The sequence below is a fragment of the Lissotriton vulgaris genome, chromosome 4_1 (genome assembly GCF_964263255.1).
Source record: "Lissotriton vulgaris chromosome 4_1, aLisVul1.2, whole genome shotgun sequence".
NCBI lineage: Eukaryota > Metazoa > Chordata > Amphibia > Caudata > Salamandridae > Lissotriton > Lissotriton vulgaris.
Genome location: NC_141691.1, coordinates 1,678,363,939 through 1,678,377,369, shown reverse-complemented (window position 1 = coordinate 1,678,377,369; position 13,431 = coordinate 1,678,363,939). Strand labels below are relative to the sequence as shown.

The 13,431-nt window shown below is 46.8% G+C and overlaps 1 protein-coding gene across 2 annotated transcripts in view; it reads right to left on the bottom strand.

Annotated features, from left to right (window-relative positions):
• WWP1 (WW domain containing E3 ubiquitin protein ligase 1) overlaps positions 1–13,431 on the bottom strand; it is an 866,202-nt gene that overhangs the window by 494,286 nt on the left and 358,485 nt on the right. For both annotated transcript variants that reach the window (XM_086965959.1, XM_086965960.1), the window contains exon 12: positions 11,387–11,515. In XM_086965959.1, the coding sequence (XP_086822085.1) occupies positions 11,387–11,515 (129 nt within the window). The remainder of the gene's footprint in view (positions 1–11,386; positions 11,516–13,431) is intronic.

Sequence of the window (13,431 nt, the reverse complement as noted above, 5' to 3'; positions counted from 1 at the left end):
CTAAACGGACCGGCGACTCGACCTCGAGTAACCTCCTTCCGGATCTTTTCCTGTACCACGGTCGTATGCTGCAAGACCGATATCTGATTCTTACATTTCTCTACACCTTGAAAGTCCCCCACTGGGATGCGGAAACCATATGAAAACCCGTTCCGCAACACCCCAGCGGAAGCACGATCCGGGTATTCGCTGAGCCAGGGAATCATTGCCAAGGTATCAATCGGGGTAGGTAAAGGCGCCCCTCGGACTATGTTAGACCTGTTTGGCGCCTCCTCTACCCCCGTTATCACCCGTTTTGGCTCTGCACGTGGACTCAGGATGGGATGATTGCCCACACCCACTACATTCTTGTCTAAATTTGCACGACCCCTGGGGCCTAGTACATTTACCCCTGTTGAAGTTCCAACAAACCCCCCTTTTACCTGTATTGCCGGTAGGCCTCGAGTGATTGTCAGTACCCGTACCTGATCGAAAGGGCGTCCCCGCATACTGGCGGGAGGATTCGCCAACGTTACTCCCTACTAAGGGCAATTTCAACATACCAGTATCCTCCATTTTGGACCATGACACAGAATCATAACAATCCCAAGTTAAGTTTTTATCATGTTCTTTAGCCTTTCTGAAAATATTATCATAGCAGAACCACTGATTACCCTCGTGTGATACCGAGTACCCCATGATCCGTGACTGATAAATCGGCAATTCGGGCAGCAATTCGGGCCTTCGTTCCCCCAAGATCGATGTAAAAAACCCCCACGCTTTGCCCCAATTGCCAATGTTTTCATTTACCTTAAAGGCAGCCATCTTTGCGCGCCAAACACTCGGATGCATGAGGTCCTTCTGGCCCTTAACATGCTCCATCTCGTAATGATCAGTAAGCAACGAGAAGATGTGTACATACTCCCCTGCCCATATCTTCTCTTTAATAGCAAAAGGGACATGCTGACCCAACTTTTCCCTACGAGAGGGTGCGGACTCATCCCTCGCAATCGGCAATGGCCGCTTACCTGAACCGGACGCTGTCTCTGCGACTGAACCCGTCCCCTGTGGCTTCTCTACTGCTGCAGCCGGCGTGGACACCTTCGCTGCTTCCCGTGTCTCACGCAGTTGCTTCATCAGCACCTGCGCGTCGACAGCCGTGGCGCCCTCGCTACCTTTACCCAACCACGCTGCTAATTGTGCTGCCAGCTCGGGCGGCATATCTTCCCCGGACACGGGGGTGACCACAACGGGAATCGGATTCCCTTCTTCCGGCACGGGAGTGGGTGCTTCGAGCGGGGTACTGGGACCCGGGATGTCTCCCCCAGCTGCTCCCCTCCTGGGCCTCTTGCTTTTCCCTCCCGGGGCTGCTTCCGCCAAAGGACGTTTCGGCCCCCCTTCCTCGTCTTTATCCATTCGCCTCTTTAGGTCGGTCACCTCTTTCATGAGAACGCGCAGCATCTGGTCGGTAGTCATGCGCTTTCCCGCCTTCTTCGGCATTCTCCAACAGAGTATCTGAACGACAAACAAGAACGATTATAACGCTCAAAAATGGCTCTTCGTTCCGTCTCGAGCTCACGTGCAGCGAGGAGGTGCAGCTTCAGAGCACAGGAACAAGAGGATGCTTTCTTGGCTTGCTGCTCCTTTTATCCGTCTTCAGGGCGGGCGTAAACCCGCCCCTGCCTGCCCCAAGGGCGTGGCCGGCCGCGTCAGTGTCTAGGCCAACCCACTCTAGGGCGGGAAAAAGGCGCGCCCCGGCTACGCCGCTTCGGGCATACCAGCCGAGACTCGCCTCCCGCCCAAGATGGCTTCCCGGGAGGATCGTGGTACTCCGCCATACGTTCGGGGGGACCGAGTGGTCGCCCCTTTCCATTTGCTCTGGTTATTCTGATGAATTGGTAGGTTATCCTAAGTATTTTACACAGAAAAACCTCTGATCACATTAACTCCATTAGCAGAGAGCAAAATTGTTTAATATTAACAAAAACCTATATAAAGCATTCAATAAGATAACAAAGAACACATCAACAATAGCCTCTTTTTTCTAACACAAGCTTTGTAGAAAGAGTAATAGAATTCCCCTTTTTTTGTTTCACTGCAACCCCTCCCATCCAGCCATTTTATTCATACATTCTTTTCGTCACTGGAGGATCTGTTTTTAGGTCTCCTCATAATATCATCAGGTGAGAGACCTAACAGATACCAGTTTTTGTACAAAAAATCCCAGATGACGATTTTCCGCCAAGTGGTGGGCTGATGGGAGTATTTTCTGTCTTGTTCTCACACTTTATCTTCCTTTTGTGATCAGACACTTGTTCATACATGCGTCACTTTGGAATTGGCACACAATATTGAGCCCATGATAGACCTCCAGTATCCCTTGTGTGTTTGTTATAGTTGAATTGGGGGATAGGATACTTTGTAGGTTTCTAAATTTGTTTACCCTATAGACCCTCCCACACAGTTGTTTTTTGATATAACCTTGTGTGGAGTTCCTTTTGTGGGGGGCCTGGGATGTTGTTGCTGGTGGGTGCGTGCGCAAATGCTTTACACATTGCCTCCGGGATCAGCCATACTGCTCGTGTCACGTTGCCATGGGGATGAGCAGGGGTTATATTTGGAGTGTAACTCCCTTGCCCGAACTAGAGTGGTGGTTTCTGCCAGGCTTTGGTGCGAGCCTCAGGCAACCAGACATCCCATTTCTAACAGAGGGGTTCCCGAAGTTCCTCCTTCGACTGCTGTCCTTTTGATAGTTAAATGAATTTTTAAACTAGAAGTATACTATGTGGCCCTTAGAGAAAGGGCACAGTAGCTTTAATGTGAATATGGGAGTGAATTCTCATACGTTTCTTTTCACAAGTTTTCTGACAATAATTTTACAAATGATATAAAACTATTGCTCATAGGTCTGTCAAAGAGAGAATGATGAATTTTGGTTTACAGGATGGGAAATATGGACTTCAATGGAACTGAGGAAAGTCAATCGATCTATACCAAACTTGACCAAAGACACAATTTAGCCTTGCAGACAGGCTGAAGTCTGTAAAATATAAATGAAGTAAAGGTATGCAACAACATCATCTAAATACTGAAAACTCAAAGAATGGCAGACTTTTCATGCTAATATTTCTATTAACTTGGGTTGGATATGAAGGGATTCTCAAAATGTACTATGGTGGCTGTTTTTGTTATTTTTTTTATTCTGTTCATTCTATGTTTGCCTGTACTATGCTTAATATCGGCAAGAACATTTTCACATTTACTCTGTGTAGGAAGATGGCTCTGTATATACTGTACAAAAGTGAGGTATAGTGTGCACAGGCTCCAGTGGCACCCCAAAAGTAGGCAGAGGTAAAGTTAGGTAGCACTCCGTTTGTGGTAGTGTGGTCGAGCCGTATCAGAGGACAGTGTTAAGCATTGGTTGTACATACTCAGTCAGCAAATTAATTCACACACTCAAAGACTGAACTTCAGACCATTTGTTTTTGTATACAAATAGTCATTTAGTTATTTTATTTTCTAGAACTAAGCAAGCCTGACACAGGTAAGCAATAAATACTTTACAGTAGTAATGCAGTTTGTAAATAGTTTGAATTGTAAATGTACTTTGATTTGATTACAGTAGTTACTGATAAATCAATGCTTTACAGACTACAGCACATATACACATTGTATGGGATTTTTAGTAAAATTACAGGTAAATTACTTTTGAGATTACTTTTCTTTCACAGTGTAGTACACCTGGATACTACAATTTGACATTTCCTGTAAACAGGTAAGTAAAATCGTTTTTGTTAGTTAGCACAATTTTAAAGAATTTCTTTAGGTTTTCAAACTCAACAATTAGAAACTTTTCCATGAAAAACAGTAAATTTTTATTCTATGGAAGAAAAGTGTTATTGGTTTTAGGGTAAGTATTCGGTAGTGGGAGTTGAGTTCCTGGGGGTTGACTCTGGGGTCCCCTAGGGTCAGAGATGCACTCTCGTTACACCCTCAGCGGCACTAGGGTAGCCGGGTGCAGAGTGCTGAGACCCAATGTTATCCAATGAGGGATAGGGGGCCTCCTGTAGGTGGCTGCTGACGAGCAGACCACTTGTTTGTGGGAGCAAAGCTCCTGGACTTTAGCTCAGGGCAAATGTGGAAACAAAGTAGCACCAAAGGTACACCCTCAGCGGCACTAAGGCGATCGGGTGCAGGGTGCTGTTTCGGAGTCGGGTGCCCTGTTTGCAATGGGGAACCTCTAGTTTGCAAAGGCACTGCAGGCCTGGTGACGATGGTCTTCTGGGTGTGACCACCACTTCGAGAGGTAAGTTGAGATGCTGGGGGTTGGTTAGGCGCATTCCGTTGAGCCATGGGCGTCGGGTGTAGGAGTGCCTTTTAGGGTCGGATCTTTTTACCCGTTCCTGGTCGCGGTTTGGGGGACCTTCCGGATTTAGGCTAAAGGCGTAGGCTGGAGGCCTGAGGCAGGTCAGGGATCGCGGGATCTAGGGTCAGGATTTACGGGGGGTCCTCTTTGTGGTGTTTGCCCACTCAAGCTAGGGCCGTGGACAGTGGGTGCAGAGTGGTGCGGATTTGTGGTTTCCTCCAGGGCCAGAGGTTGGTGATCAACAAATCTGGTGTTCACGGGAGACACAGTCTTTCTAGTTAGCGCAGAGACATCATTTTTGATATTTGTGCGCTTTATAAATAGCATTAATATTAACAAGGCAGGCAGGTCCTCCGGGATTTTCGAGGTTGCTGGCTGCAGGACACACCGGGAGTTCGCAGGAGCAGGTTCGCGGTGGAGAATGGCTGGTAGGGCTGGGTCAAGTCAGTGGGTGTCTTCCTCGTTAGCTTCGGCACGGCCTTCTTTTATTGTAGTTAATTCTTGTCTGAGGAAGCAAGGTTCAGGGGTTCTGATAAATACTAGATTTAGGGGCGTTACAGGTAGGTAAAAGGTTGGAACTAATGGGTTCCTTCCCTGGGGTGGGTACACCCCCTATTATGCAACCCTCCAGTTGGAGGGGGCAAATGCCTTTTGCTGGTTGGTTGTGTATCCCTGATCTGCAAGATGGCGGGGACAGAGCGGTGCTTCACTTCGCCTCCCACACCTGAGGGGTGGAGTTGGCAGAGGTGGGCACACCTCTCTTCCTCACTTGTTTTTCCCTTGTTTCTCCCGCCAAAATTAGGGGTCAGAACCAGAGGGGACCAGTTGCTGAAAGCAGCAAGTGGCCTGGGAAAGCTCACAAAGGCGGCAAGCCTTTGAAGCTTCCCCTTCGTGGACCCGGCCCATCCTGGGGGAGGAGGCTTAGCACCTCGTCCCAGGATGTGCATTGTTTCACGCCCGAGAGCGGCAGGCTCTTGACCCAGGAGTCAAGAAACCTGTCTGATGGTGGTAACTGAAAGCAGCCACTCGGCCAAGACACTACTGGTAGGTTAGTTTTCAGGGGCATTTCTAAGATGCCCTCTGTGTGCATTTGTCATTAAATCCCACACTGGCATCAGTGTGGGTTTAATGTGCTGAGAAGGTTGATACCAAACTCCTCAGTTTTCAGTGTAGCCATTATGGTGTTGTGGAGTTCGTAATGACAAACTCCCAGCACCATATACTCTTAATGGCCGCACTACATTTACAATGTCTAAGAATGGACTTAGACACTGTAGGGGTACAGGGCTTATGAACCTGTACTCTCGCCACTGGTATGGTGCATCCAGCTAGAGGGATGTCTAATCCATGCCAGGGCAGTGGGTTGTAGGCATGGCACACAGGGATGTGCGCCATGTTGACTCTTCGCTTTTTTCTGCTCCTAGGTAGAGGGTGTGTGTGTGTGTGTGTGTATATATATATATATATATATATATATATATATATATATATATATATATATATATGGTTTCGTGAATGGGGGCTGTTGGCAAGTGTTCGAGAGCAGAATAAAATGAACTTTGTACTTTAAGCTTCCTGAGGCATCTCCTCATTTGTGCTTCCTGACCGTGTGAGAAATTTGGGGCTTTGCACGCCCAACGGGGAGAAGCCCATCGTAACTGCGGGTCTGTCCAGGCCTGTTCTTCAAGCCTGGAATTATCAGAAGGAGGCGGCGCAGGTAACAATTCAGGGCTGGAACCTGCGCGAAAGTTCGCTTTTGAATACTGCAAAGCAGAACAGCTGCAACGCTTAACTACAAGCACCAACTCACTGGGGTTTTCAAATTTTATGTTTAATCACGGCATGAAAAACATTGCGCCCATCAGGGTTATGAACTACAGATACCATGAGACATTGGGAAACGCCACGCCCGCATGGGCAGGTATTTATAATTGAAAGCGATGTCTTCACTTCCGACTACGCCACTGATGAAAGGACTTGATGTCTTGAAACGCGTCTGGCTGAGCAAATCTCTGGAGCCTGTGGTTTCGTGAATGGGGGCTGTTGGCAAGTGTTCGAGAGCAGAATAAAATGAACTTTGTACTTTAAGCTTCCTGAGGCATCTCCTCATTTGTGCTTCCTGACCGTGTGAGAAATTTGGGGCTTTGCACGCCCAACGGGGAGAAGCCCATCGTAACTGCGGGTCTGTCCAGGCCTGTTCTTCAAGCCTGGAATTATCAGAAGGAGGCGGCGCAGGTAACAATTCAGGGCTGGAACCTGCGCGAAAGTTCGCTTTTGAATACTGCAAAGCAGAACAGCTGCAACGCTTAACTACAAGCACCAACTCACTGGGGTTTTCAAATTTTATGTTTAATCACGGCATGAAAAACATCGCGCCCATCAGGGTTATGAACTATAGATGCCATGAGACATTGGGAAACGCCACGCCCGCATGGGCAGGTATTTATAATTGAAAGCGATGTCTTCACTTCCGACTACGCCACTGATGAAAGGACTTGATGTCTTGAAACGCGTCTGGCTGAGCAAATCTCTGGAGCCTGTGGTTTCGTGAATGGGGGCTGTTGGCAAGTGTTCGAGAGCAGAATAAAATGAACTTTGTACTTTTGTACTTTAAGCTTCCTGAGGCATCTCCTCATTTGTGCTTCCTGACCGTGTGAGATATATATATATATATATATATATACTGGGCCTTTAAGGGTGGCACAATAAGTGCTGCAGCCCTTAGAGGTCTTCCCTGGTCACAGTGCACTGGGTACCTGTGTTACCATTTACCAGGGGCTGACTTGTGGCCAGAGATGCCAATTGGATTTAGGCTTTAATGCAGTTTTAGGGAAAGAACATAGGCCCTGAACACCTGGTTAGCAGGAGCCCAGGGCACACTCAGTCAAAGCACATCAGCAATTCAGCAGAAAATGGGGGTAACCATGCAGAAAGAGGGCACTTTCTCTCACACATTGCAATAAAACAGACTTTAAATAAATTGTTAAAAATACTATTGGGTGTTCTAACATGAAAGGCTGCCTGTAACTTAATAAATCAAATGCCTGACGCACAAGTCACTAACAGTTGCTCTTTCTGGTAGATATTCTATTGAACCATAGATTCATCACCTCTGAATATCCCCTAGGTGCAGGACTAGATCCAGAGAATGTCGTAGCTTTGCTCCTGCGCACTGCTAGGTGGCATTGTGTGGCTATGTGCTCACTACCTACCAACACAGAAGTGGCTGAGCCGAGCTACATAAACGTGCCACCCCTGCGCTCCGTCAGTTTCTTGTCTTTTTTCCTTTCCACATACTAAGTAAGGTGCAGAGAGTGAACAAGTGTTAGTAACAGTGCGCCAAGTATTAACATGTGATCTTTATAGAGGAATCTGCTGTCAGATTGACTATCCGCCATTACAGAAAGTAAGCAACTTGTTTTTCTAATAGATATTGCAAACCACAGATCCCTCATTATACGATATAAAAGCAGTTCCTCCCAATTGTAGAGGGTTTATGGAGTTTGCTTGGACCAAAAGGTGTTTCAGAACTGAGCCAATTAAATGTCCTTTCAGCTGGATCTCACTATTACAGTGCCAGTGCAATGCCTTACTGGGCTGGACTAGGGACAACACAAAGGATATTCAACAGCCTTGCCTGTAAAGAGTCTGTGTGCCAGTCAGGTTACATACTTGAACCAGTGCCCAGCAGACACTGATTTTTGTGGAGGAGCATTTGGCGGTGCGACTTAAAGTGGCAAAACAAAGTTAGCTAATTAATGAAGGTCCATCGCCACACATGGAGGTGTAAGCTGCATTGATGTATTATTTACCACAGCAGTAGATTGATTGGAGGACAGATGGTCATGCTCAGACGTTACAAGTACTATACTCGCCTGGAACAAACGGGGGCTATTCGAATGGCTTTGGCCCAGTCGTTCTTCATCAGAGGTCTGGACAGAAGAGGTAGAGGTCGGAAGGTGTATAAGAGTCCTTTGTCTCAAGCCAAATGGAATGAGTCTCCTTAATGATTGTTCTTGAGAAAAATGTAAAGTACAATTCTGGTGACACTGCGCATTTTTCACTCTATGGTGCCTAAACGATTTAGCCAGGACTCTACCCACTGGTCACAGAAAATGCCCTGTGCCACCTTGGAAGAGTTGTCACTTGTGATCTACTAGAAGATGACTCCGCTCCTCCGCTCTGACGTACACCTACCTGGTGGCTGGTGACCACGGAGATGTCCAGAGATGCAAAGCTTCTTGGCAAAAGACCCTGGACCCCACATTACCGTGCTTCTTGAAGTACCATGCATCAGTGGTGTTGTCCGCGAGATTCTGCACCTACCTTTCCATGATGGATGACACAAAAGCCTACAGTGCCCAATAAATTGCACATATTGCCATAAGGCTGATGCGAAGACAAGTCTTCTCTGGAGACCAGGGGGTTCTGGTTATCACTTCCCCCAGGTGTGCCCCGCCGTCCACCATCACCCCCATCCTCAACTCAATAGTGATGCTTCAGAGATCCATCAAAGGGCATATCCATTACACACAAATGGACATGTCTGAGAAATCTGGTTGATCTCATCCAGGTATGTATACATAGAACCATGCTGGTACAAACTGCCCAGGCGATGCAGTCCGTAGTATCCAAGTCTGCGTGAATGATGTACTTGGCCACGTCATGCCTGTCATGGATCATGTCAGCCAAAGGTTCTATGGGGCTGCCAGCAAAATTTCCCAACCATGTTCCAAAGGATTTGCGCTTTTTGCAGGCTAGACAGGCAGACTGCATTTACAGAGCTCAGTATCAGGATGGCATAAGAAAACATATATTTGCCAAAGGCACCAATCTTTTTGGAATCTTTGTCCGGGGTTGGTTGGAAATGAATTCAGATTCACCTTACTGGCCTAGCCTGTACAATGAGGACTTCCAGAGAATGGTGCGTGCTGAGAAAATCCAAGTCAACAGGCACTGGCCTGTGCCGCCTAGTCACCTGCTGGCTAGCAGGCAGAAAAGAACATGACTTCGAAACAAGTAGCAAACAGAGTACCTCTAAGGGCATCATGAAATGAGAGCAAAGACTCAAACGTTGCTGGCCCAGGGTGAAGAATTTATGTCAAAGCATTTGTTTTATTATAAGTAGAGAGCAGCTGTAATTCTAGTGTTGCACCTGAACTACCACTGCAAATGAAACACTCTTTCATTGGTGGCTAAATTCGGTCTCAGTGGAGGTATCAACCCCTCTGGCATTTTGTAAGTCAAAATATTATATCAATATAATGAGGGTGAACAAACCATTCCACTCACCATCATGATCAGTATCCTGAAGTACACCTTTATGTGGCACAGGATTAGAGTCAGAACCAAAATGAAAACTGAGCATGTGATAGTGCAACACAATAGAGGCACTGGGGTGGAGTCAGGCTTGACAACTAGTTGCACTTTTGTAATGTTATAATGCAACATCAGTTACACTTGAGCTGACGCCCACTCAGGATCAGACATGGACAGCGGCACTGGATCCATACATGGCAGTGGTGTTGTTGCTATTAGCTTTAGGGCTGTGAGGACCGGTGTGGACTTCAGGGCCAAAGCAGAAGTATACATCAAAGTTGGAACAGGCCCAATGATGGGTCCCAAGAGGACCGATGGCCAAAAGAAGGACCTATTGGCATTAACCCAACTGGAGACCCTTGCGGCTCAGTATGGCCAAAGACGAGCCAAAGAAAGCTGGACACACACAGAGAATTTGCAGCATGGAATTCTGAAGGACTCGATCTCCAACTGAGAAATTAGTTCTGTGGCAGGTGACCCTGAGTAAATGGGAATTAAATCTTGATGCCCTTAAACCTTTCTCTTTGGAGGCAGAGTGGCAGGTAGTGTGCACCCAGCTTTTGTTTTTACACTTGCACTGGGACGTACCCAAGGAGATCAAGTGGGGAGTGGTTGCGGAAAAGGCCCAGTGACCCGGACCGGGCCTGTGACTTGGAGCAGCACATACCTAAAGCACATTACGTCTTCTGTTTGTTAGGCAACTTTGCCTCCTGATCTCAAATCCCTTTTAGGTGCATTTATCACACAATTATGAGTAATATTTAGAGCACAGACAAGAAAGGCATACCATATGCAGTTTTGTGACCGATATTCCCTCCCTACAGTTGCAGCACCACTTAAATCCGGTTGCTTTAGATGGGAACATTGTACCCTAGCACACTATTCAAGAGTCATATCTTAGGAGTCGTTGGAAGACTCACAAGATCGAACAGGTGTTCCAGATATGTATTTTAAAAAACAGAAAGGAACTGATATCAGAGCACAGGGGTGGTGCTTATAAGCAAGTCTGCTCCAATACCTTTGGGGCAGGATGGAGTCAGCTGAAGATGCACAACGCCACCTAGTGGCACACAGGAACACTGCTAGAACATTCTCTAGATTCAGTCTGGCACCTGAGGGATATTCTAAAGAGAGGAATCTGTAGGAAGAAGTATCCATCAAAAAGATTCTGGAAGGCTGCTACCTAAAATGTTTTCTCTCTAGCTATACAAAGAAATATGCATGGGTCATAACTTTTTCTTTCTCTCTCGTAAAGCTGGTATGGTGGTATACCTCATGCTTGCCTCCGAGCCTAAAGGCGATCTACTGGAATGTAATGAGGGAAAGAGTAACACCTTCAGAGCTCTCTTTTTTAATAAACGCTTAAAATGGGGACTATTTTACACATTCTGCTTAGAGTACCAACAGTAATGGGTCAAATGAATTTAGACATGCCATTATTCTACTGCAACTGCGTGTTAATTACATTCTGGCCACATGGTCGACAGATGGTAAATATTTACTTTGCACATCTTGCAAGTAATGCAGAAGTCAAGAAAACCTTATAAGATTAAACACATTGTAGTTTGAATCCAGAACAGTGTGGTATGTGGAATCAATATCCAATTCAAGTATTTTATATCAATAATCCTCTGCAACATGCATGATTTTTTTTAACCAACATTAGATTATACAAATCAGAACAAAGTCACTACTCCTATTAAACTCATAGGGCTCACTTACACAGATGACTTCCCAGTTCGAGGATCACTGAAGGTCGTCGTCCTAGTGTTATGGTCTACAAAATATTTAACACCCTCTCTTGTGTAACGGATTTCCCAACCTTCTGGTAAAGGATCCTCATTTGGTAATCTGTAAAACAAAGGGGCATGTTAATTACTGGCACTGCCTCTTGTGAAATATTATAGTTGAACACTTTCAACAGAGCAAATACTATTTCTTTTTCTAAAAGCAACAGTAATACTTTTTCCATTAGTGAAGATGTGTTGTACAAAAAACATATATATATATATATTTGTACATTACCTACTGGCAATTGCCAGTAGGTAGTTTTAGTTAGGACCTATTATCCATAGGAAAATCGTAACATTCTTTTCCCAATAACTTTGGCGCCAGTTGACCAATCTTCACGAAATTTTCAAAACTTATGGCACGCTCCGGTCAGCTCATATATTGAAAATTTCGGGGTGATTCAGCAAGCGGGGGCTGAGAAAAAAGGGGGTTCCAAAATGTGTTTCTTCCATGTTAATGTCCATGGCAAACTTTAGACACGGCTACAGCCTGAACTGCTGACCGGAATTACAACAAGTTTGGCATAAAGGTGGTCCTTGCCTTAGAAAGAACTTTTTCTTAAATAGTGTAAATCCGTTCAGTAGTTGCTGAGAAAATCAAAAAATAAAAGTTTCGATTTATAGAGGTACAGTGGATCCGCGCACCCGGCCAATCACGAGCTTCAATCTAATTGGCTGTCAACACTTCAAACCAGGAAGTGTTGGCAGCCATCTTGTACCTCGGTAGAAGAACCGAGGCACAAGAAAACAGAAAAACTAAGGCGCAAAACAAGAAAAGGGGGCAGAGTAGGGCGTCCCACAAGGACCCCCAGGGTAAAAAAAAATGATTTTTTTTTTTTTTAAAGGGGAGCAGGTCCAAAACCCAAACCAGATTGCTTTTCCACACGGGGAGCTGCATCTTAGCAGCACCCTGTGTGGAAAAGCAATGCTGGCTCCCACAGAAGGAGGGGAGCTGGCTGGGACTGTGGAGGCATTGGGGTTCCCCCTCAAGGTCCCCAACAAGGTGGCCAGGTCCCGGGGGATGGGGTCCCCGGGGCCAATGGAGGCCTTAGGAGGGGGTGGGGAGGCAAGCAGCCCCCCCTTCCTATAAAAAACAATATGTTTGGCCATGCCCTGGGGGATGGGGTCCCTGGGGTGGAATTGGCAATGGGAGGGGGGCCCACGCGGCCCCCTTCCCGTTCATGTTTTTTTTTTTTTAAAGAAGGGATCAGGCCCTGGGTGATGGGGTCCCTAGAGACGAAAAAAGGTGAAGGAAAGGGGGGGGGGGGGGGGGAAGGGGGGGGGCACACAGCCCCCCTTCTAACAAAAATAAAAATAGAAAAAGACTGATCGTGCCAGAGACCCCGCCCTCTCCCAGAAACACTCTGCAAACGCGCCCTGTGGCGCGTTTTAAATTAGGAAATTTATTCTCCTTCTATACTGGGGGTCCCTGGGGGCCAACAAGTCCACCGCTTACCTCCAGAAAGCCCCAATGCGCTGAGTTGCAGAAAGGTGGCCCAGGCCAAGCCCCTTTTTACACCACTCCTCAACGCAGCTCTGTGGCGCTTACTGGAGGTAAGTGGTGGTTAGATGGCCCCCAGGGACCCTCAGGACTCGAGGGGAGTTAATTCCCCAATTTAGAACGAACCAGGGGTGCGTTTGCGCAGTGGTGTAGGGAGTGGTCGTGACCTGATGTCACAAGTGTGGAAACGCGCCCAGTGGCGCGTTTTAAGTTGGGGAATTAAGTCCCCATGAATCCTAAGGGTCCCTGGGGCCAACTAACCGACCAGGTATGTCCAGTAAGTGCCACAGAGTTGCATTGCAGAGAGGTGCAAAATGGGGCATGGCCTCAGACCACCTCTCTTGCTACGCAGCCCTTGTGGTGCTTACAGGTGGTACATGGTGGGCTAGTTGGACCCAGGGACTCTCAGGATTCAAAGGGACTTATTCCCCTAACTTCAAACGTGACACAGGGCGCCTTTGCGCAGTGGTTATGGG